The 24,848-nt window shown below is 43.0% G+C and overlaps 1 protein-coding gene across 1 annotated transcript in view; it reads left to right on the top strand.

The window, feature by feature from the left end:
• LOC130479488 (cytosolic phospholipase A2 epsilon-like) overlaps positions 1-18,464 on the top strand; it is a 59,717-nt gene extending 41,253 nt beyond the window's left edge. The window contains exons 12-21 of the mRNA XM_056851887.1: positions 4,522-4,657; positions 5,587-5,723; positions 6,429-6,654; positions 7,976-8,090; positions 8,474-8,611; positions 11,587-11,694; positions 12,833-13,018; positions 13,454-13,620; positions 14,269-14,452; positions 18,199-18,464. Of these exons, the coding sequence (XP_056707865.1) occupies positions 4,522-4,657; positions 5,587-5,723; positions 6,429-6,654; positions 7,976-8,090; positions 8,474-8,611; positions 11,587-11,694; positions 12,833-13,018; positions 13,454-13,620; positions 14,269-14,452; positions 18,199-18,464 (1,663 nt within the window). The remainder of the gene's footprint in view (positions 1-4,521; positions 4,658-5,586; positions 5,724-6,428; positions 6,655-7,975; positions 8,091-8,473; positions 8,612-11,586; positions 11,695-12,832; positions 13,019-13,453; positions 13,621-14,268; positions 14,453-18,198) is intronic.
• Positions 18,465-24,848: the final 6,384 nt, after the last annotated feature.

Here is a 24,848-nt window from a genome sequence, read left to right as displayed (position 1 = left end):
TGTGAATTTGATAGTAGAACATGAATTAAGCCAAGCCATAAATGCTTCAAAATCAATATCAGCTGAAAAAACAAAGACCAAATCATCTATAAAACGTCGAAAACCAATAATATAATGTGAAAATGGATTATTATTATAAATGTATTGCTGCTCAAAATTGGCCATGAAAATGTTAGCTATGGTGGGGGCGCTAGCTGAACCCATAGCAATACCATATATTTGCAAAAACAATTGGTTATCAAATCTAAAGTAATTCTGTCTCAACACTATCTCAAGAATTTTCAACAAAAATCCACTGTCAGGATAGTTATCTATGCAAGACTCCAATAGAGCCCGTATAATCATGATTGTGTCATCAATAGGAACATTTGTATATAGTGCTGTTACATCTACTGTAGCCAATTTAAAGTCACATGAAATGTTTAATTTTTCAATATACCTTATAAAATCACTTGTGTCTTTGATATATGATTCCGTGTTTATTGCAAATTGCCTGAGGTGATAATCAAGGTATTTAGCAAGAGGTTCAGTAATGGATTGGGACGCTGATACAATAGGTCTCCCCGGGGGAATCTTTCCTGGCTTGTGGATTTTGGGTAATGTGTAAAATATAGGGATACAGGGATGTTTGTTAATCAGAAAAGCAGCAGTAGATTGATCTATATGTGCTGCATCTAAGGCATTAGTTACAGTAGTGGCTTAATATTGAACCTTAGTGGACTTTGTAATATTTTGGAATTACTATGGAATAGATGTAAGTATGTATTTTTAAACAATTATTATTAATGGTTAAATAGGCATAAATCCATTTTAATGTAATATTTATATGTAGGTTATAATGTGGGGCTGAAGAAACCAAGGTGAAACGGCTGTCCCCCATCTTTTGGATTTATACCTAAGGGATATCCTATGGAACTGATCATCTTTGAAACATTAAGAAGAGGACATTTTTGCCTGTTGAAATTACACTGTGATCTTTGTGCTTTAATGTAAATATTAGTCACACATTGGTTAGGTTTCTTTTTACACATTGTTTGTCCTTTGGCTTCATCACGTATTATAGACTTGTTTGCTATAACTTGGCTCTGTGCATTTGTGTATCATTTACCCGTGCTAATTTCCAAACCGTGAAGGTATAGGCACGGAGGTGCCCTTGTTTTTGTTTTGCTTAGTACCTGGAGGTTGGCAACCCTACTCCAGAGCCAGGGAGCCCATATCTGCCATCATGATTGTTGGCATCTTACTTGGGCCTGTGCAGTGGTCAAAGCTGGGGAGTCCAGCTGGAGCTGTGAGAAGGTGGCCTGGGGCTTCCCTGCAGACGCAGGGAGGGACACTACCAGCTGTCTTGCTGAAGCCAATGATGGCAGCAAGCAGTACCAGCCAGGGGAGGCCAGCAGCAGCTGATTTCTTCAAGGCCACCAGGGAAGTAGTGATCATTCCCTCCAATGGACCCCTCCACAGCCTTGCCCTAGGCAAGGAGGCAGGGACCACAACAGGCAAGGTTGGGCTGTGAGAGGGGCCAGAACCGAGCTTCCAGCCAGGATGGGCTTGGGAGTGCCAGTGGGGGATGGGGAGGGTAAATGAGGCAGGAGAAGGCCAGAAACTGGCTAGTCAGACTAAAAAGCTTACAAAGGGGAAGGGGCCACGATTGGGTCCTGAGGCAAAGGGAGGCTCGCTGTGTCCTTAAAAAGGAGGCTTCTCATCCAAGCCAGAAAAGAAGCAGGGAATGGAAACTTCCTGAAGAAAGGACGGGCCGTCCCAGGAAAAGGAGGTGGTGTAACCTCCTCTCCTTCCCATTCTGAGACGTGGAGACACCTACCCCAGTTGAGGACTCCACAGCTGAGGGCAGAAAGACAGGAGTACTGGGAGTATTCTATGTGCATTCACTGTAACTTGTGAACAGGACTGTAAATAAAGATTGGCTTTGAGCACATCTGATTTTTTCAGGGTAAAAGATGTGCCTCACTGCATTTTTAAAATTTATTTTTGCATCTTTTCTCTGTAAGCCTCAACTTTTTGTAGGTTACATTCTAGGAATGAGGTTTTGGGGCATGAGAGTTTGAGAAAACTTATCTCAAGCTTCTGCATATGATTGTGACTGGACAACTTGGAAATAGGGTTGCCAGGTACCTTACCTCCTCCGGTGGGAGACTCTTCTTGTTAAGTGCATGTGCTTGTGCACATGCGCACCGATGCATTGATGCGCGCATCATTTCCAGTTTAGAACTGGAAGTGCCGCATCACAAAGGGCCTTTACCACTCAAACGAAGAGGTTAAATTCCCCTCGCGAGGCAGAACTTCCAGTTCTAAACCAGAAGTGATGCGCATGGTATGCACACGTGCGTGCACGTCTGCCCGCCAACCCTCAGGTGGTCAGCAGGCAGAGGGGGAAATTGCTGGGGGTTTGCTCACCACCAGCAGGCACCTGGCAACCCTACTTGGAAAACTTCAGGCTAATATGTGTCAAGAGGAAGTATAGGTAGAATCATAGTGTGGGTGGAACATGTTTATTCTCTGCCACTACAATCCTTGAATGGTAGCTTTTTCAACCTTTTTACTGCTGATTAGTTCTGCTGTGCTGTCTAAGCTGTGATCACTTGTATTTTGGACTATAGTACTGTACTCTTTAATTCTGTACTTAATAGGGTTCCCAGGTCCCTCTTCACCACCAGTGGGAGGTTTTTGTGGCAGAGCCTGAGGAGGGCGGGGGTTTGGGGACATCAGAACCATAGAGTCCAATTGCCAAAGTGGCCATTTTCTTCAGGTGAACTGATCTCTATCGGCTAGAGATCAGTTGTAATAGCAGGAGATCTCTAGCTAGTACCTGGAGGTTGGCAACCCTAACTTAATGATAAGTTCTCACATGCTTTAGAGCAAAGCTTCTTAAACTGTGGGTCGCAACCCCATAAGGGGTTGTATAACTGAATGTGGGGTTGTGAAAAATTTGGCACCAGTAAAATTTCTTTATTATTTATTATCAGTAAATATTTGATTTGTATACCTATTTTATATACCTATATACCTAGGGTAGCATAAACATTTCTCGGGCGAAAAAGGGTCGTGAGTGGAAAAAGTTTAAGAAGCCCTGCTTTAAAGTAGCATTTGTTACAGTTTTTCATATCTCTCCATGTAATTTTGTAACAACTAAACTATAACATTTTGGAATCACCTGTCGTTCATTCCAGAGGACAGCATTTTTATATGTAACCAAATTAGATATGAGGGATTTACATGTACTTAGAGACATCTTCATCCATCCACATCTAAAGTAGGTGGGGCTATTTTAACAAAGACAGAGCATGTGGGCAAGGGGAAGGCAAACTCTCTTCCCTGTCTCATTTTGCAACTCTTGTTTGCAACCCAGCTCCAATACTAGAAATGAGCTGGCCTGGGGAATTTTCTGCATGTGTTATTTCCATTGGTTATGCGCTCTTAATGCATCTGGGTCCCACCCCCACCCCCTGTGCATGTGTTTTGCTCCCTATAGGGGTCACTTTGATTTTTCAACCATTTTTTTCTGTGTGTTCTCCAAGTACTTTAAAGATGCCTGTAAAAAAACTTGGAGAAACAAATAGGAAAGATCAAAGTGACCACCAGAGGGAGCAAAACACATGTGGGGAAAAATGACCGTGTACCAGCATACAACCAAGGAAATAACACATGCAGGAAAACCCTGGAAGGAAAGTGCTGAATGCTACAGAGCACAGTACAATATGATTATGACAGAGTCAGGATTTATCTCCCCTCAACTAAGACTTCAGATGTGAGTGGGTAGACCTATAAAAATATTAGTGTTGCCACCCTCCAAGTGGGGCCTGGAGAGCTCCCAGAATTACAACTGATCTCCAGACTGCAGAGATCAGTTCCCCTGGGGGAAATGGCTGTTTTGGAGGGTGAATTCTATAACATTATATCCCACTGAGGTAACTCTCCAGGCTCCAATCCCAAATCTCCAGGGATTTTCCAGCCTGGAGTTGGCAACCCTAATAAATGGACCAGACAGGATCTACCTGTCCCGTCTGGTCCATAACTGCATTGTGCAAGATGGGTTTGAGTTTTGAGAAGCAAAACCAGCCCTGGGTGTAGATCAGCCCTTTTTCAACAGGAAGCTCCACCCCCGTGGCCTGATTTAAGGCATGAGCAAGGCTTGATGCAAAACAATGAACAAGAACGCAGACTGAATCCCTCATGCATAGGATTGCCAGCTCCTGGTTGGGAAATACCTGGAGATTTTGGGGGCAGAGCCTGAGGAGGGCAGGGCTTGGGGAGGGGAAGGACTTCAATGCCATAGATTCCAATTGTCAAAGTGGCCATTTTCTCCAGGTGAACTGATCTCTGTTGGCTGAAGATCAGTTGTAATAGCAGGAGATCTCCAGCTAGTATCTGTAGGTTGGCAACCCTACTCATGCATGGTGGTGGGGAAAAAATGCCTTTAAAAAACATATTTTTTTAAAGTCTGGATCTAATTACTCAGTATATAACTGTAAATTGTGATGCATGGTATATTTGCCTGTATTACAGCACAGCAGGCCTAGATGTTCGTTTGGGTTTTGATCTCTGTCCTGAAGAGCAGGAATTCCTGCGAAAACGGAAAAAAGTGGCTGCCGCAGCTTTGAAAAAAGTTCTTCATCTTGAGGAAGATCTGCAGGATGATGAGGTAAGAGGACAAGAATATCTTACTTATCTTCCACGTTTTTATCCTGCTTCTCCTCAAAGCCCTTATGTGGGCGTGTATGGTTCTCTTCTCCCCTCCTCATTTTTATCATTATGAGACATGAGTTTGCATATGATGAGAGTGAGTGACTGGCCAAGGTCACCACAAGATCTTAATGGCAGAGTGGAAATTTGAAGATGGGTTGCTGTTACCTAGTCTCCAGCCTAGCAAGATGCCATTCTTCATGGAATGGCCTTCCCTTCTGCAATCCTGAAGAGGGGGGTTAAGCAAGTGAGGAAGATGAATGACCCGTATGGTAGCGTAAGTGCCACTTACACCATCCAAACAGGCATGGATGCCAGCGCAGGGGAAGTTGCGCCACTTCAAAGATGCTGCGCAGCACCGTGAGCCATGGGCACCGCCGCAGCCTCACCGGCAACGTATCTCCAGTGCAATGGCTCATGCCGGTGCCGAAGAGGGCATTACTGGGGGCAGAGCTACCTTTAGGCAGCCCCCAAAGCTCTTGGGCTTGGGAATGCTCTTTTTTGCAGCGCCGAATTATGCCTGCAAAAAGGCAGGCGTAGAACTGTGAAATGCTCTGGAAAGTATCATGAAGTTTTCATTAAAATACCATTTTCAGCTTGCTGTGCGTGTCTGTGCCGTTCTCGGGCGCGTCACAACTATCCCCCCTTCAGGAATGGGCTATATATGTTGGTACTCTGCAGAGTCTGGGCTGTGTGCTGTTTTGCTGGGTGAGCTGAGCTCTATATGACTGCGTTGTGAACCAACAGGAAGTCATTAACCAGTATGCCTGCATGTGTACATGACAGCTATGAGCAGATGTTTTTCACCCTTTCTCGTCTTGTTGCTCATATGTTGTCCTGATCTGTTAATCTTCACAAATGTTTTCCTTGTGTGTGTTTTCTAAACAGGTACCAGTCGTGGCCATTATGACTACTGGTGGAGGGATGAGAGCCCTGACATCAATGTATGCTCATTTGCTGATTATCCAGCAGTTGGATATTTTGGACAGTGTTTCATACCTCACTGGCTTATCTGGCACAACCTGGTAAGGAAACGGGAAGGAAAAGACTTGTGCTGTCTATTTGGTCTTTCATGCGCCCCAAACATCTCCAGGTATTCCCCAACCGGGAGCTGGCAACCCTAGCTCTGCCTTTTGCAGGCACTGGTCTCAAATTTCCTGGAATTTCCTCAAGCCAGAGTTGGCAATTCTACTTTCTCGTGCTTTGGCCTTTCATTCCTCTTCCTCCTGCCGTGCCATTCCTTGGTTCTCATTGCTTACACATGAGAAGGCCTTTACTTAGGGTTGCCAACCCCACCCTCCTCATGCTCTGCCCCTCTCAGACTCCGCCCCATAAATCTCCAGGTATTTCCCAGTCCGGAGCTGGCAACCCTACCCCTTCCCAAACCCCGCCCTCCTCAGGCTCCGCCCCCAAAATCTCCTGGCAGTGGCAAAGAGGGACCTGGCAACCCTTCCTTTACTCCCAAGGAGGTCTGTACTTCTGAAGCAGCCTTTACCGCTAAGAAGGAAAACACTGGCAATTTGGGGCCCTGCCTGCCTTTCTATCACTGGTAAATTATTTCGCCGGGTGTCCTCTGTGACCCAGTGCTCTCAGTGGGATTCACATAGACTTCAAAGTATAGAACTCAGAACAATTGCCACAATAAAGTAAAGAAATGACAGCAAAAACATCTATACTTCATGTTACTCCTGTTCTGAACCCAAGTTTGTCTTTATTGTGTTTCTTTCCAGGACAATGTCAAAGTTGTATGATGATGCTAACTGGTCAAAGAAAAATCTAGAGGAGCTAATCACTGATGCCCGAAGACATGTGAAAAAAAACAAGTTCCTTGCCAGTTTTTCCCCAGAACGTCTGATATATTATCTAAAGGAACTAAAACAACGGCATCAAGAAGGCTACAGTATATCTTTTACTGATCTGTGGGGGCTCATCATTGAAGCCATGCTACGTGATGGGGTACTCTTATCAATCACTCTCTAATATCTCCTTTTTCATTAATCCAAAACTCTGATTAAAGGCATAATCCTGCAAAATTTAAGCATTTTCAAGTTAGGATCTGATGTCTATGCCCCCACTGACAATACACAGGATAATTTTAGCTGTTGCATATGCCACAGAAGCTGACAAAACCGAAAGGAGCAATACCCCTCCTTTGTAGTTGCTAACTAGCTTAGTATAATTAGTGGATGATCTTTGAACCATTCCCTTCATTAGATTTAAATTTTACATATTTGCATTTCACAGCCCCTTGGTCCTGCTTTTTTTCCCTCAGCCCTAGCGTTGCCAACCTCCAAGTACTAGCTGGAGATCTCCTGCTATTACAACTGATCTCCAGCTGATAGAGATCAGTTCACCTGGAGAAAATGGCCACTTTGGCAATTGAACTCTATGGCATTGAAGTCCCTCCCCTCCCCAAACCCCGCCCTCCTCAGGCTCCGCCCCCAAAAAACCCCACTGGTGGTGAAGAGGGACCTGGCAACCCTACTCAGCCCCCCTATATAAAATGTCTGCATAGTGGGTATCTAGTCATTGCATCTGAAGAAGTGGTCTTTAGTCCACCAAAGCTTATGCTGCAATAAGTGTTAATCTTTCAGTTGCCACAAACCTTCTGTTCATAGAAGCTGAAGTACCCAAAGACAGCAATCATAAATGAGTTTCCCTTTTAAAAAATGTTTTCCTTCCATATATGTGTAAACTGAGGTAGTGGCAAAATAGTCCTCAGGATTTCCAGCATGATTCCAAGGAGCTCTTATTTTCCAGCAGGGTAGTCGCTATGCGAAGGTGATGTTAACTTTTATCGTTGGTGCATGATATCTGTAAAAGAGAGATGTACACAGCCAGGGCTTTGACTCTTACTATGTATGTAATACATGCTTTGAACCTGCTGAGATACTATCCAGTTTTTAGGCTTCTCAATTAAGAAATGGGTTGTTATGGGAAATTGTAATCATCTAATGTTCAGAGCTATCCCCATTTTTTAGAAATTGCATACAGTTCAAAATGTGTACCGAGTGCCTATACAACATTTTCTTGTGCAAGGACGTTTAAATTGATCTTTTTGAGAAACGAAAACCTTAGTGAATGTTCATTTTGAACTGAGCATTACAATTTCATTACAAACCTTCTTTATTTAGAATGATTAAATGCAGCAGTGTAGGTTATTCCTGGCATATTGATTTCAAGACATAGTCCAGGGTTCAGATTGCTAGACTTATAGCCACTACAGCTGTGTATTTTTGCAGCTACTTTAACTGCTATCCCCAATTTTCACAAACAGGAAAATCCGCATAAACTCACAGACCAGCAGCTAGCATTAACTCATGGCCAAAACCCTATGCCTGTATACCTTTGCCTCAATGTGAAGGAGAAAATAAGTAATCGGAGTTTCAGAGGTAAGAACTATATTCTACAGCTTTGTCACCCTTTTAAACCTCAAGAATTATCATTGAGAGCTATAAAGTCTGACCCAGAAATACTCAATGACCAATAACATTTGTTTTTGAATTTGATGTTCCTCATTTTCAAGAAAACTAAAACTTCAGAAGCAAATTTATGAAAATAATACCACAGATTGCATTCATTCATTTATTGTTTGTTCTTGCTATTTTTAATATGCCTAGATGTATAACATAATGTTATATTTTTATATATGCTTATAAAATCTGAGATCTAGGAAACAAATTATACTAGTTAGTTTTGTTGTACCTTAATATAACAGAATTCCTTTATTGGTGAATTATGACTGTAGCATAACTCTTTTATGCTTTCTTTTTAGAATGGTTGGAGTTCACACCATATGAGGTTGGACTCCAAAAATATGGAGCCTACATTCATGCTGAGCATTTTGGTAGTGAATTTTTCATGGGTCATTTACTTAAAAAAATCCCAGAATCTCGGATCTGCTTCTTGGAAGGTGAATTACTAATGAAAACTTTGGTGGTCAGGTACACTAAATGCCACTAGCACTCAGTTATTGAAACTTGGGTCAAGGGTCCAAAGACACAGAATCACATGGCAGATTATTTAGATTTCAGTTTCAGAACCTGAATACTGTTCTTGTCATTGATATTTGCTACTTTGGGTGCCCCTACCATCTAGGGCTAGATGGGTGGTAACCCAAGAAAGAGCCTTCTCGGTCGTGGCACCAAAACTTTGGAACTTCCTCCCCTGGGAGGTTTTTGTGTCCCTCTATCATTGTCTTCTGCCAGCCAGTGAAGATTTTGTTTTGTTTTGTTTGGCATTACCCCACTAACTGTTATTGGCCCTCCTCCCTTGTTGTGTCGTTATGTGTGTTTGTGAGCTAATGTGTTTTATTGAATTATTTAAATATTTTATATACACTTATATTTTAAACGCTATTTTAATGTCTTAATGCTTTAATGCTGAAATGTTTTACTATTTTGATTTTCACCACCTTGGGATCCCTATTTGGGTGGAAAGCATAGAATTTTTTCAAATAAATAAATAAATATTTGGGTATTTTGAAACAAAAATGCACAACACTAACAGATTATAAACAATATAGTTCTGACACAAACCTTCTGTGTTAGCATCAGAAGTCACAGACCTGACCCTTGTTATGCCTCAGTTGTATGCCCAATTTCTTAGCTCCCAAACATGGCCTAGAACATGGGGCTCACCTTCTCCTACCCCTAGAAAGTCAGTTTCTGGGGCCCAGGATTGGCCCTCCCAGCCAGTGTTGTTATCTTTGCACAATGCAAGTGTCCCTGCTTCACTGTTCCTAGGACAGACTGGTATCCCCATTTGCAGTCTTGTCCGCTTCCTTGGATGCCTTCCCTTGTCCAAACCGATGCTTGGACCATCCTTTCGTGACCATCACCAGACTTTTAATAACCTTCTGATTGACATGGGAACTTCTGACGGCCATATGAGCATCTGTTCAGGCCACCAGCTCCATGCACCCGCTGCAGAGCTCCACAGTGTACACATCCTGACACACTGACCATAACTATGTGACTCTGTCATACCCAAAATATTGGGAACCTAGCATATGACATGTCACTCCTAAAGCATGTTAAGAGCATAATTCACCTCTAGCAAGCACATTTAAGTTGCCTTTCAATTTTGGTGCTTAAAAGTTCTTAAATATGACTGGCTTGTGCCTTCAGTTTTTCATGGAGTTGGGCTAAGAACAACATGCAAGACATCTTCTGTTCATATCAACATATAGATTTTCTCTCATTCTGTTGCCATATGCATGGAGTCAAGCAGAAAATATAAAATGCATTTGAGAGATCTACAAACAATGTAAAACAAATGACAGTAGTAGTAGTTTTTAAATTGCAAACTTTGAAATCTTATCAAAATTAGAGAATGCCCCAGTTACTTGGTGGTGGAAAGTGCCATCAAGTCACAGCTGACTTATGGCAACCCCACAGGGTTTTAAGGCCTTTGCCTGCCTCTGCATAGCAACTCTAGACTTCCTTGGTGGTCTCTCATCTAAGTACTAACAAGGGCAACCTCCACTTAGCTTCCAAGATCTGATGATATCAGGCTAGCCTGGGCCATCCAGGTCAGGGCCCCTGATGAGTGCTTAAATGTTATTTTTAATCACATTATATGCCCTGTTCCTATGTACCGGTGCATAGTACTGTTTGTTCAGAAAGTAACTACAAATTTAATGGGTAGTATTATTTCGTTTGGTGTATTCACATACATTCTCTCTGTAATCTCTAAAAGCCTTGTAAAATAGGCCAGCATAAGAAGAATGTAATGGTGATGATGATCATGATGATGCTGGATAAGAAGAGCAGCTTGCCTGAAATCACCTGGGAGTTCATGGCTGGAGCAAGGTCTGAACCAGCAAGTAGGGTTGCCAGGTACACCCGCCCCCCCCCCCCCCAGCAACCGGCAGGGATGGGGGAGAACTTACTGGCAGCAACCTGAAGCCTAGGCCTCTGTCGCCAGTGACACATCAATGTCACCGGCAACATAGACAAGCTCTGGTATTTGGTGTCTATGGTAGAAGTTGTTCTTACCATAGAGTTTTTGCCCAAATATCAGAGCGTCCTCACATTGCCGGTGATGTAATGACATCACTTCTGGTGAGTGCTGGAAGTGTTATTGATGCGTGACCGGCAACAGAGGCCTAGGCCTCAGTTTGCTGATGGTAGGTCCCCCACCCACTGGCTGAACTGCTCCAGGGGGAAGGACCCCAAGTGGGGGTCTGGCAACTCTACCAGCAAGTTTCCAATTCACACATTTTTAGTCGACCCACTGAAAAGCATCTGAACATAAACCTTAGCATTGTTATGCCTCCCAGTATTCTTAGCACTTTATGTAATTATCCTGTTGCAATCCCTGTAACAACTCCATAAAATAGGTTGCTATTGTGTGTGTGTTAAGTGCCACCAAGTCGCTTCTGACTCATGGCAACCCTATGAATCAATGTCCTCCAAAATGTCCTATCTTTGACAGCCTTGCTCACATCTTGCAAATTGAGGGCTGTGGCTTCCTTTATTGAGTCAATCCATCTCTTGTTGGGTCTTCCTCTTTTCCTGCTGCCCTCGACTTTTCCTGTCATGATTGTCTTCTGACCAGATTGTCTTCTAATAGGTTGCTATTACTATCCCCATATTGTGGGGGGAGGGGACTGACAGAGTGGCTCACCAAAGACTGCTAAAGATGTTTGTGATAAAGGCAACATTCAGTCTGGGGACTTCCTACCTCGTAGCCCAGTCTACTCCAGTCTACTGTGCTACTCCAGGTGGCTCACAGCTAGTTAATCTTCTCAAATACAGTTGTTTTTTTTTCCTGAAGGTGACTGAGAAGCCAAGTTTCCAGGAATGGGGAGAGATCACTTATTTAGTAATAGTGTTTTTTTTAATAAAAAAAAATTCCCAAATGTCTCCTTTCTCCCTATCACAGGAATTTGGAGTAGTGTGTTTTCCGTGAATATCATGGATGGCTGGTTTCTGTCTGTTAGTACAGAGGATTTTTGGCAAAAGTGGACACAAGACCGAATAACCGACATTGGCAAGTTACTGTCATGTTTTGTTTCTGCTTGGTTTACTAGTGTGGACAGAGTGTACATCTCGCTGAAGTGGCATTTTGCAATTTCTATAAAGTACTACTACGAAGAAATATTTCTTACATAATTAATGTTTGTGCCTTTTACACAGTAATCAACACATGCTTCCAAAATACAGCACATTCAGAGTACACAGTAGAGTATGCAAATATCTAGGTCTGCAGTCCAAATGTCCCTGTACTCTACAGGGACCTGCAACCCATCATACCTCACTCAGTATACTTGTCTGAGACACTATTTGAAAGATGTGTTTGTCTCTTTTACACTTTACATTTTTAAGTATACTCTTTATTTAAAAGTCATAGGTGTATATCCCCCAAAAGTGAGAAATTAACCACAAACATCTTTAAAAAAAACCCACAGAATAATTTTGCCAGCTTCTGAAGCTTGCAAAATGTTGCCTCCCCTTCAAAATCTGAAAGTATGTTCTTGAATACAAGATCATATTGGTGCAAAATATGCCTTTTGTTTTCTTGGGGAAATGATTTTGGGACCCAGATCTTAGGTAAAAGATGGTTTGTCCCAATGACTTATATGCATTCAGTATATGCACATGGATGGGGACACAAATACTACAGTAGCTAAACTGAGTAGAAGAATATGGGGTGGATTAGCACGGAACACAGCCTGTGCTGGCCCTGTTGATCATTGCTGAGCCAGAGACTAACACTCAGCATGAGTGTTTCTACTTCAACAGCAATGATAGAGCGAATTCCTGGATAATAGTTGGTACTACTTCTGTGTAGTGTTGGGATATGGAAATACTTGCTGTGATGTAGAAAAATGACATGATGTACCATTTTGCGTACCATGGCAATGGGCTGGGAGAAACCATCATGTGAAGTCTGTTTCCAGTTGCACCATCATGTGAAGTCTGTTTCCAGCTTTCTCCACATAGTCAAGGCAACCTGTAGACCAGCCTTGAAACAGTAACTTGAAACTTTAGTCAAGGGGCACTTGTAGAAAGCTGTGTAATAAGGACAGGAAGCTCATGGGAATTCCACATATCATGTAATCAATTGTTACTACTAAGAAGGACTAAAGTTAAAACAAGGATGCACTTAACTGTTATTTCTTCTGCAGACGACTATGTTTTGTATACACACATGAATAAACTACCTACTCGTATGGAGAGTCCCCCAGATAGTCTTGCTAGTATTTTTCAAGATATTATCATGTGGCGACCAGCAGTTACTCGGGTCCCCAATTTTTTGCATGGATGCCCAATGCACAATAAGTACCTGGAGAGTCAGTTTGCACAGTGGAAAGGTACAGTGACAACTCCTCTTTTTTATGGATGGGACAGATTGTACAGATTGAACAGCTGGTATGAGCAATGCACAAAGCTTTGGTAAGGCAGGAACCCTTTAAAAAGACTGAATATTTGCCATTCTTCCAGAGGGAAGGGTTTGAGCCATCAGATTGTCTTTTATTCCCAGAGAAATAGCTATCATTTGGGGATGGATTTTGAAGCCTTTGTAAAATTCAGTATGAGCATTGAGACTGAGAAGGGCAACTGCTTTAAAGATCTTGTATAGGCAGCAGGGCAGAGGTGAAGCGTTTAAATAATTAACAGTGTATTCCTAAGCAGAATTACACCTGTCAAGTCAATGGGTGTGACTCTGTTTAGGATTGTGTTTTCTGTTTCTTTCCCCACAATTAGCTGCATTCACTACTGTTGACAACCAATTATTTTTATTTTAGACTGCGATCTGGACAGTTTTCCTAATCAGCTGATAGGAGCTGAAGATCAATTGTATCTGGTTGACAATGCATTTGCTTTTGATAGCAGCTACCCGCCGCTCATGAGGCCTGAGAGGAAAGTGGATGTTGTCATACATTTAAATTACAGTTCAGGACCACAAATGAAGGTGAGAAAATGCAAACCATGACTTGACTGCAGTGACAACCATAATCACAACTTACTCACTTTGAATGTCAATTACTGTTTTATGATATAAAGAGAAACTTGGTTGTTAAAACATACTTTCTGTGCTTCCTTCAGCTGCTTCCTTCTCTGCCATTAGCAACTCCAGGGCTAGAAGAGAGGAAGTTTAATAAATGTTGTTTAGTAAAAGTATGTAACCATCCCAGTTTTGATTAAAGTGAGATGTTTAAAGTCATAAAAGTGAGATGAGAGGGGTGTTCTTCACCCTTTATTTACTTTGCACTATGGGTGTCTGGAAGTAACAAGCTCCACCAAATCAGTCTCAGTTAAACCTTGGTCTTCTTGTTAATTTTATGCATCTTACCAATCAGAAATTAATATTTTTGTGTGTGTGGGTGTCTGCATCATGAATTAGTCATATTCTAGAAGTTATTTCAGCATAACAGGATTGCTTTTGAGCAATGGATGTTACTGTGCATGTTGCTGGGGTATCACAAGCATATGGGTGAAACATCACACATTCCCAAAAATATCCAGACTGCTGATATATAGAAGCATATTTGAATCCATTTCTAGTTTCAAGTAGGACTTCTAACAACCTGTTTGGATTTCTCTCCCTGTAATTACACAGCCCCTGAAACAAGCCTCAAAGTATTTCTTAAAACAGGGAATCCCATTCCCCCAAAATATCCCAAATGAAGAAGAAACGGATATAAAGGAGTGCTACCTCTTTGGAGATCAAGAAGGCCCCGAAACTCCTATAGTGGTTCTTTTCCCCTTAGTTAATGACACTTTCAGAAAGTACAAAGCACCAGGTAAGTCTTTGCTCTTTTTTTATCTCATTTAAGACATAGCACAAAAGAAGACATGAAAGATTCATGATTGTATTGCCATATATTTTTTAAGATTAAAAATCAGCAATGTGGGAGAGCAATGTGAATTGAGACCACAGTGTAACAGGAGTAGTTAACAACCTACACACACACACACACACACACACTTTTGCTCAGAAAGAAATAATCCTCAGCTGTTCTTGGTATAATATAGGTTTCCTAGTGGGGCTCCTCAAGGAAGCTGATTTCTGCCAGGAAACAGCACAAGGGGAAAGGGTAACCTTTCCTTTTTGCCATGCTAGGGTCTAAATCCAAACGAATGTTTCTGCTGAAAAAATATTTTGAGAGCCAACCACATATCTCCCATGTCTCTTCTACTTGCATCCATTGTTATCTAATTGGCCAGGTGAGAAAAGGATTGTTATGATAAGAGTATTTGCAGATGAATATATGATGGTAAGATGTTGGGAAAAGAGATCATAATTGGGGGGCATAAACAAGGCTGGATCTTAGGGGGGGTCTGGGGGGGCACTTGCCCCTGGCACAAGGAGAAAGGGGAACCAGCACAGGCATGGGGAATGTAGGCGCAGCTGCCCTCCCATGGCCTGGCTGGTGCATGCTCTCCCTCTCTTTTTGTTTCTGCAGAGGTGGCTGCTGCACATCCCACCCAGTGCGTTTGTTTTTGCCCCAGTGCCTGGATCTAGAGCACATGTGTGCCTGTGCAGCAAGCCCTCTCCCTCCCCCCAGTCCCGGGTGCTCCTTTTTGTAGCTCTGAGCCTGGCCATAAAGGAACAGAAGGGATACAATGAAGAAGCATGAAAAGAACAGAATTTGTGGCCAGGCGCAGGCCAACCCAACAACTACATTTCATGATTCAGGTTATGCAGACCAGATTTCTTTGCAACCTTGCAGAGGATTTGGGATACATCTCTCATATCCCTTGCTGCTTCACTGGCATCCCAAAACATGTTACCACCCTAAGCAACCATCTGAGTTGGTTCTGCAGATGTGCTGTCCATATTCGGGCAAGGAAGTCACACACATCTTCTAGTTACTGTTGAGTTCTGACACAGCATTTGAGGCAAGATTTTTGGAGTCATTATGATTAACTGGATAAAACACTGACCTTGGAATTTTAAGTTTTAAAGTCCAGCACAGCCATACAAATTAGGAGAGATTACTTATACTATTTCTGATAAATGGAGCTCTGGCTCATACAAAAGCTTATGCCACTATAGGGTTGCCAGGTTGCCCTGACTGCCAGCAGGGAATGGAGGAGTAGGGTTGCCAGAACCAGATTGGGAAACTCCTGGAGTTTTGGAGATTGCGCCTGGGGAGGACAAGGACCTCAGTGGGGCATAATGCCGTAGAGTCCACCCTCCAAAGCTGCCATTTTCTCCAGGGGAACTAATCTCTGTAGTCTGGAGATGAGAACTAATGCCAGAGAATTCCCAAGGTCCTACCTGGAGGCTGGCATCCTTATGCCACTATAAATTTATTTCTGTTTAAGAAGCCACAAATATTTTGCCTGCAACAGGCTGACACAGTTATGTCTTCAGAATGTGTTGTTGTATCTATATTTTAGTTTATCTAGTCTGTAGAAAGGAGGGATGATTTTTCAGAATAAATCGATTAAGGGTCACAGTGTATTTTCAATAGAAATGATTAACAACCGAGGTATGCCTTGACTACAATTAGTCCATAAACTCTTTTTTCTCCTCACTAAGGCTGCAATCCTAAAAGGGGGGTTAAACTCAATAGGCGCTGGCATGACCCAGCGGCAGTGTAAGTGCCCATTTAACCCGGGGAACCTTACACCGTCAAAGGTGGCATCCACTCCAGCGCTGGGACACAACACAGCAGTGCGGGGTTGGGGTACCGGCGCTGCTTCCTGGCTGCATTCCAGCGGCACAAGTCCCTGCGCTGGTGTCCTGGGAGGTGTTCCCTGGGTGTTGCTGGGGGTGGAGCTGCCTTTCAGCAGCTTCCTAACCCCTTTTGCCCTGGGAATGCCCCCTCATGCAACAGTGTTGCCATGGCACCCTTTTTGGTGGTACAGCCTTCCTGATTTCAATGGGCCAATTTGGGGGGAATTTTTATTTTTCGCCAAATTTATTTTCCTTTTTTGCAGTCGGGAAGTCTCTGAGGAGGAGGCACGGCTGCGCTGCTCCTGGCCGGGGCAGATCTACCCCCCTCAGGATTGAGCTGTAAGGAATAGCTTTATTTCCAGACAGCTTAGCTATACATCAAGATGTAATTTTACATCCACAAAGAGCCATGTATGATCTCCCATTAGAAATCTTAATCATCTAGTGCATGTTCAGCACAACAGATGCTTGTTCCTGTTAAGCATTGGGCAGTAGCTGTAGAATGTAAGCATGAATTTGCTGAATTGGCAAAGGAAAACTGTCATGCATCGTGAAATGAAATGTGGTGGTGTTAAGGCCCCTTCTTTTCTTAAAGTGCCATTCCCACTGTGATTTCTCATTATCAATTTGTGTTTCAAATATATTCAAATAAGTGTATGTAGATCCCTCACTTCAACAAATCACAAGGCTAACTTCCACAAATATATTATGAGGCCAGAAAGCACAAGCATACAAAAAATCTTAACATCACAACAAATAAAAAATGTGTATGGGTTGCTTCCACATTGAGATTTTTCTCCAGATCCCCTCCAAAACATCAGCATTTTTTATTTCCACATGACACCATCATGCAATTGTTCACTTCCTGAGTTTCCTCTTCCCTCATAGTATATTTTGCCCATTCTGCTTTGGTATGATCTTTCCAAAAAATTTTTACGCAAAGCAGGTTTAGTCACAGTGTGGATAGGAAAGTATGGATTTTCAGAACTCCCTTACCATATCCAGGACCATTTCTTCTCCATTTCATCTTGTGCCAACCATTTCTCAACCCCACCACCAGCCGGCTTTTTTTCATTTTAAAAAAAATCTCTGGCAGGTATATAGTAATAGTATCATAACACTGTAGCAATAGACTTACTATTATTTTTTTGCAAAAAGCACTTTGGTGTGGGTTTGGGGAGGGGCTGTGGCTGTGGCTCAGTGGTAGAGTGTCTGCTTGATATGCAGAAGGTCCCAGGCTCAATCCCCGGCATCTCTAGTTAAAGGAACTAGGCAATAGGTGATGTGAAAGACCTCAACCTGAGACCCTGGAGAGCCGCTGTCCGTCTGAGTAGACAATACTGACTTTGATGGACCAAGGGTCTGATTCAGTATAAGGCAGCTTCATGTGTTCATGTGAAGGAAAAAAACAGGATATCCCTGTGTGGAGGCTCTGTTGTTGCAGCTATATGAGCACAATGGGGAATTGACCCCATGTGGAAAGAGCCACTGTCTTACAAGACAGAAAACAATATTAACAGTGTGATCAGAGATATTTTTAAGTCCACTGAATTCTCAGTCTGCCATGGAAACTCACTGTATGACCTTGGGCCAGCCACTGTCTCAGCCTAACCTAACTTATAGGGTTGTGATTGTGAGGATAAAATGGAGGAAGGGAGAACGATGTTGTGAGCCACTTTTGGTTCCCATTGGGGAGAAAAGCAGGGTATAAATACACAACCTGAAGTCAATGGGCTTAGGTTGTAACTGTGCTTGGGATTGCACTGTCAGTCTGTGACCTGCTACTTAGTTTTGACACAGACAATCTCAACATGAAAATTTTCTGTCAGTAATAATAAGACCATTTTCCCCCTTCAACAACAGGTGTGAAACGTAGTCCCGAGGAGATGGAAGATGGTATAATGGATCTTACTAGCACCTTTGGCCCTTACAATATAAATGCTTTACGATATTCAGAGGAAGACTTTGACAAGCTGATAAAACTGAGTCAGTACAACATCATGAATAACAAGGATATGATTATTAAAGCCTTGTGCCTAGCAGTAGAACGGAAGAAGCAATGTAAAAACAGTCTGCACTGTAGATCAGAAGAAGCATTTAAATCGGGAAGGAAAGGGAACAAAATCTAAATCACAGTGTAGGCCATCAAATGAATACTAAATACAGTGTTCAACCTCTTCCATGAAACCACACACTTATGGATTTTAGAAAATCAGCTGGTCATAAAGGCAAGAGCTCTGTCAATCAAACAGGAGTTCTGTCAATCAAACAATACTTACTCATTGCCAAGTAAGGCAGTGGCAAAATAAAGAATGGACACAGAAACGTCTGTTCACCCTGGCTGTTCACTGTTGATCTACCTTCCCTAGTGTACATTATCTTTTAGATTGTAAGCCTGTTTTATTTTTAAATTTTTGTATAGCACCCAGTGATTTTAAATGTTTTATAAATAAATATTTTTAAAGCTGCTAGGAAGTGGTGTAAACAAGTTATGGTAGAAACAACGTAAATACTGTTGATTGTAGCTGTTAATGTTCTACACACTTTATGCATAAAGAAATAAGACCTTACTACTAAAAAAAACACCATGTTTCTGGTAGATTTAGATTGGTTGGTTTGCTTTCTTTTTAAAGTATTATTTCATGGGTTCCGTGCAAACAATGGATGAACCAGAGTTCATTGCAATAAAACTGGTGCTGTTTTTTAAAATAAAAACATCTTGTGTTAAACAAGCTCTGCTAGTAGTTATAATCAAGAGTCTTCCTCTGCAGGGATGGGTTCCATGCTTGCTGTGCATGAAAATTATCACATGAAGACCCAACATTAGTTTTATCTAATAGGTGTGTGTGTGTATGTAATGCATGGGATTCTGGATTCTATGTATCTCCCAATGCAGAGGAAATTAAAGTTGCCCAAGATCACATTGCTAAATTAAGTTGCCAACAGTGGGTTGGGAAATTCCAGGAGATTTGGGGGAGGAGCCTGGGGAGGGTGGAACTTGGGGAGGGAAGGGACCTCAGCAGGGTAAAGTGCCATAGATTCCACCCTCCAAACAGCCATTTTCTCCAGGGGACCTGCTCTCTGTCATCTGGAAATCAGTTGTAATTCCAGAAAATCTCCAGAAGTCACCTGTAGGTTGGCAAACCTATTACTAAACATATATTAAGTGTGTAGACCTGTCTGTTTACATGCATGAGGATTTTGCAGACTAAGGACAAAATTAAAGATTATTTCCATAAAGGCCCCGAGATAAAGATGCTCCACACAGATCACATTGGCTGCATTGGAAAATATTTTAAAAGAGGATTCTACCAGACTTACCAGACTGTCAAAGTGTTCTGTTTCCTATCTTTGTTCAGTAGGGTTGCCAACCCACAGGTGGTAGCTGGAAATCTCCTGGGATTACAACTGATCTCCAGCGGTAGCACTCCCAACGTCCGCGTGATGCCAGCACTTCAGGGGTAAACCCAGAAGTGACCGTATCGCGCCAGGAGCACGAAACTCTCCCTCCAGCCCAATCAAGAAGAAACTCCTGCTGGTGGGAAAAGGGGACCCGGCAACCAATGATATAGCAAGATTTCAGGAGTTGGATTTCAAACACAAAGACCCAAAGCCAGTTTCTGGAAGAACAGTTTTTTTTATTTCAAACAGCTCGATCACCTGGAGAATGGACACTTTGGAAGATGGACTCTATGTCATTATACCTCACTGAAGTCATTCAGTCATTTCCTGAATGTGGAAAAGCCACTAGTACATTCCATCACTGCAAGCAAAACCTTGCAAATGGGACACATTAGCAGTTTTCAGAATGTCCAACTTCTTCAAGTAGAATTCTTGTAATAAAAACATTTGGGATCCCTTCCTCTAGTTTTCCACTGCACACTTAAAAGTTGTATTATTAGGCATTTATGTATTTGAAAGCAGTTGTACTTTTATCCTTGTAAAGAACTTTAAACAATGTTGTCACAGTAAAGTACCTTATCATGGATTTTTTGTATATTAACGATAAATGGTTGTTTTGGGGGCCTAAGAACAATTACATTTCATTTTAAAATCCATCCGTAACAGTATCTCTAATTACTAGAACTTTCTACATTGACACTGTGTTAGCATATTTCTCTGACCCAGACCCCTCCTCTTCCTCTACTCTTTGAAGACAGAGTTTATTCCGTTTCATTGTGTTACTAAAAGTAGGGAAGTGAAACTGAAATAGTAATCACTTTCCTAAACGAGAGGAGGTAGTTTTGCTAGTGTTCACTAGTTTACTGTGTGTATATACCGAGAGCTATATAAATAACACCATGGTGCGTTTTTTTTAAAAAATTAAGAGTATTTATACCACACCGGTCCATTATATGACTAGCCTCCAAAGTTGTTAACCAGATAAAAATTAAAACATATCACAATTTTAAAAGATTGAAAGTGCATAGAAATAAGATGAGACAGCAGCACATTTAAACAAGTCAGAGCAAAGTAGGGTAAAAAAAACATTAGATTGTTTAAAAACAATTAGTACCATGGCTTGTTAAAGAAACTTACCTGACCCCAAATGCTATCTAAAATAGAAATATTTTAAGTAAACATCAAAAGATAGAGCCGAGTGTCATCTGCCTATTGGTGACAACCCAGCAAATTTCCCTTGGGACTTCTGTTGGGAAGTGCAAAGCTGAAAAGGCTCCATCTGGTATACCCATCAATCTCACCTTAGTCCATGAAGGCATGTAGAGTAGGGCCCTTAGGGTTTAGACCAGGAAAGATTCTTAAGGGTGGAGGTACTCTAAAACTGCCCCGGTTTTGTTCAGATTAAATCTGAGCTGTGTTCACTCAACTGCATTGTGCTGTAAACTGTATTGATGTAAACCACCCTGAGATTTTTAAAACTGAAAGTGTGATACTTAACTGGATTAAATAAATTTAAATATATGTACTTGTATTTATTCACTTTATAGTCTGGCTTTCTTGTTGAGACTCAGTGCAGACTGCAAAATGTAGCAGTATAAAACGTGCAATGAACATTATACTAAAATTGGGTGGAGGTGGAGGAAAGTGCCATCAAGTCACAGCCCACTTATGCCACCAGCATAGGGTTTTCAAGGCAAGAGACTAACAGGCTTCACCTGTCAAGGCTGGGGAAGAATATGTTTGGCAGAAACCTGAGATTTATCAGGAGGACTTTAGACTGAAACCCAAGAGGAAGGAGACGACCAACATAGGGATTTCAATGAAGGAAAGCAAACAGAAGAGACTACTCATTAAATTTGCAGATTACTCCAAATTGGTATGAGTAGCAGACACCCCAGCAGATATTGAATTCCACAAGATCTGCACACATTGGAAAAGTGGGCAGTTGTGGACAAGATGCTATTCAACAAGGATAGATGCAGAGTTTTACTTCTGGATAACAAAAATGAGGAATACACATACTGGATTGGGGATATACTTCTGAGTAGCAGTGTATGTGAACAAGACCTTGGGGTACAGGAGGACTGTAAGCTAAATATGAGCAGTCAGTGTGATACAGCGGCAAAAAAATCTAATGCGGTCTTGGGGTGTATCAACAGAGGCATAACAAACAAATGGTAAGATGTACAATGCTGTACACCGTATTGGTCAGGCTGCACCTGGAGTACTGTGTACCATTCTGGAGGCCTGACTTCGAGAAATTTCTCAAAAGAACTCAAAGAAGTTAGAAAAAGCTATAGTGACTTGGTCAAGATTGCACAGTGAGCCTAGATTAAGGCTGTTTTTAAAAAAAAAAAAAAACACTGAGCCGTAGAGGTCCATGTCTAACACTATGACCAAGTGGTTCTCAATAATCACTTCATTTTTTTATTATTATTTTTATTATTTTTCAAACTAGTTCACATTCTATTGTATCATTCCATTCATATAGTATATACTATAAACAATTTCTATCTTATCTTTAAACAAATATACATACCGTATATACTCGCGTATAAGCCGAGTTTTTCAGCCCAAAAAAAGGGCTGAAAAAGCCGGCCTCGGCTTATACGCGGGTCAATACGGTAGAGGGGGGAGGGAGGAGGGAGGGGGAAACTTACCGCCGCCATCTTTTCTCTGCCGGGAGAGGCCTCCAGAGCCTCCCTGCGGCCGCGGGGAGGGCGCTCTGCCGCCCCCGCCGCCTTCTCCCGGCCGGGAGAGGCTTCCAGAGGCCCCCTGCGGCCGCGGGGAGGGCGCTCTGCCGCCCCCGCTGCCTTCTCCCGGCCGGGAGAGGCCTCCAGAGCCTCCCTGCGGTCGCGGGGAGGGCGCTCTGCCGCCCCTGCTGCCTTCTCCCGGCCGGGAGAGGCTTCCAGAGGCCCCCTGCGGCCGCGGGGAGGGCGCTCTGCCACCCCCGCCGCCTTCTCCCGGCCGGGAGAGGCCTCCAGAGCCTCCCTGCGGCCGCAGGGAGGGCGCTCTGCCGCCCCCGCCGCCTTCTCCCGGCCGAGAGAGGCTTCCAGAGGCCCCCTGCGGCTGCGGGGAGGGCGCTCTGCCGCCCCCGCCGCCTTCTCCCGGCCGGGAGAGGCCTCCAGAGCCTCCCTGCGGCCGCGGGGAGGGCGCTCTGCCGCCCCGCCGCCTTCTCCCGGCCGGGAGAGGCCTCCAGAGCCTCCCTGCAGCCGCGGGGAGGCTGCTCCGCCGCCCCCGCCGGGCCGCACCACTTCCTGCCGCCAGGAGCGGCCTGGGGGGGGGCCCTCCTGCAGCTGCAGGAAGGCCACCCCCGCCGGATCCGCCGCTTCCCGCTGCCAGGAGCCCAGAAGGTAAGTCTGCCGGGGGGGGGGGTTATAACCGACCCTCGGCTTATACACGGGTGCCTAATTTTTCCCCATTTTTGGGGAGAAATTAGGCACCTCGGCTTATACGCGGGTCGGCTTATACATGGGTGTATACGGTAGTTGACTTCCCCTCTCCCCCCCTGTCCATTTGATATTCTTGTTTCTCTCTTTGTATTTAGTGTCTAATTCATTGTAATAAACCACCTTTATCGTTATCTTAAACTCTACTTTTTAACGTTAGCATCTTAATTACTTCAAAAAATTTGAATTAGATAAAAACATATCCCTTAATGTTTCTCAAATTAAGTTCATTTACACAGTATGTTGTCCATGCCTCCCATTCTTCCAAAAATTCGGCATTTTCTTTTTGATTTATTAATGCGGTAAGTTTCGCCATTTCAGCAAGTTCCATCATTTTATCTATCTATCACTTCAATTCTGATATAGCACATGCTGTAGGTAAAAACCAGTGCAAATGCTGGTGCTTACTGGACAGAATTCAGGAGGAGCCATGCGTCAGATCCATGTTTGTGCACTATGTCCGTGCCACAAAATATTGCATCTGTATTAAATATAGCAATCTGTATTGCATTTTATGGTCCTGGCTTTGACATGTGATTTGACACTGGATTTGGTGAAGTTCTGTTAAAAAAAAAACCTAGAAGATCCATGCGGTCTTTTTTTGAGAGATTTTGGAGATTAGTTTTAAAGGAAACTAATAATTTGATTAACTCAAAAATAAAAAAAGACCCTGCCTTTTGTCTATTGGGTATTCCTAAAAAAAATTTAGATAAATGTGATAGAGTCATATGCCAATATAGTTTTGCTGCAGCTAGAATTATAATTGCGAAGAATTGGAGACAAATAAATAAACCTTCAATTAAAGATTGGAGAGAAAAGCTATGGACGTATATGCGGATGGCCAAACTTACAGATTCTTTACATGGTAAAGATATGGATGAATTTAAAAACATATGGCTAAAGGCCGCTGCATATTGGGATAAATTGGCAAAAATGGATTTTAGAGTTATAATTAATGAATTATAATGTGTTTTAAATAAATGAATATTATAATAGATTTTTAAATACTGTCATAACACCACTCCGGAAGTCCAAGGGTGGAGGGCACAAAGGTGGGTGGTGGAGATCTGGGCACTCTATATTGTACGAAGGATAATATACATTGTATTTGTACTGGATGCAATAGTGCTCTTTGTGCGATTTTGTATTTTTTTGTTTGTTTGTATTGTATTATGGTTTTATTTTTGATTATTTTTTGTTTAATTATAAAAAAAGCAATAACAAAATTTATATTAAAAACAACAACAACCTAGAAGATCCATGGGGTCTTTTCGGTGAATGACTTCGCATCCTCCAGAAGGGGCCCGATTTCCACCGGGCTCTGTCCTGGCTCAATTTTTCCTCGCCCCGCGCCCTTAGAAGCCGCCGCCGCCCCGCTCCCTCTCCCTCGCCACGTTTTCCAAAACTGACGCCAAAATTAAGGCTCCAGCCTCGCCGAGTCGAATCGCTCCGCTCATTGGCCAGACCAGGAGCCGGGGGGAGGGACGGAGGGAGAGAGAGAGAGAGAGAGCTCCGCGGCGCGGGCAGCCTCCGCCCTGGAGGCGTCGTCGTCGTCGTCAGCCGAGTGATGCGGGCGGGCAGGAAGGGCGAGGCGCGGCCGTCATCTCCCGGCTTGGCTTGGCGTGTCGAGCGGGCGGCCAGCGGCAGCGCGGCCAGCGCCGG

This window comes from Euleptes europaea, chromosome 6, assembly GCF_029931775.1.
Source record: "Euleptes europaea isolate rEulEur1 chromosome 6, rEulEur1.hap1, whole genome shotgun sequence".
Lineage (NCBI taxonomy): Eukaryota > Metazoa > Chordata > Lepidosauria > Squamata > Sphaerodactylidae > Euleptes > Euleptes europaea.
Note: the sequence above shows the minus strand (reverse complement) of the source record. Positions and strands in the feature narration are given on the sequence as shown.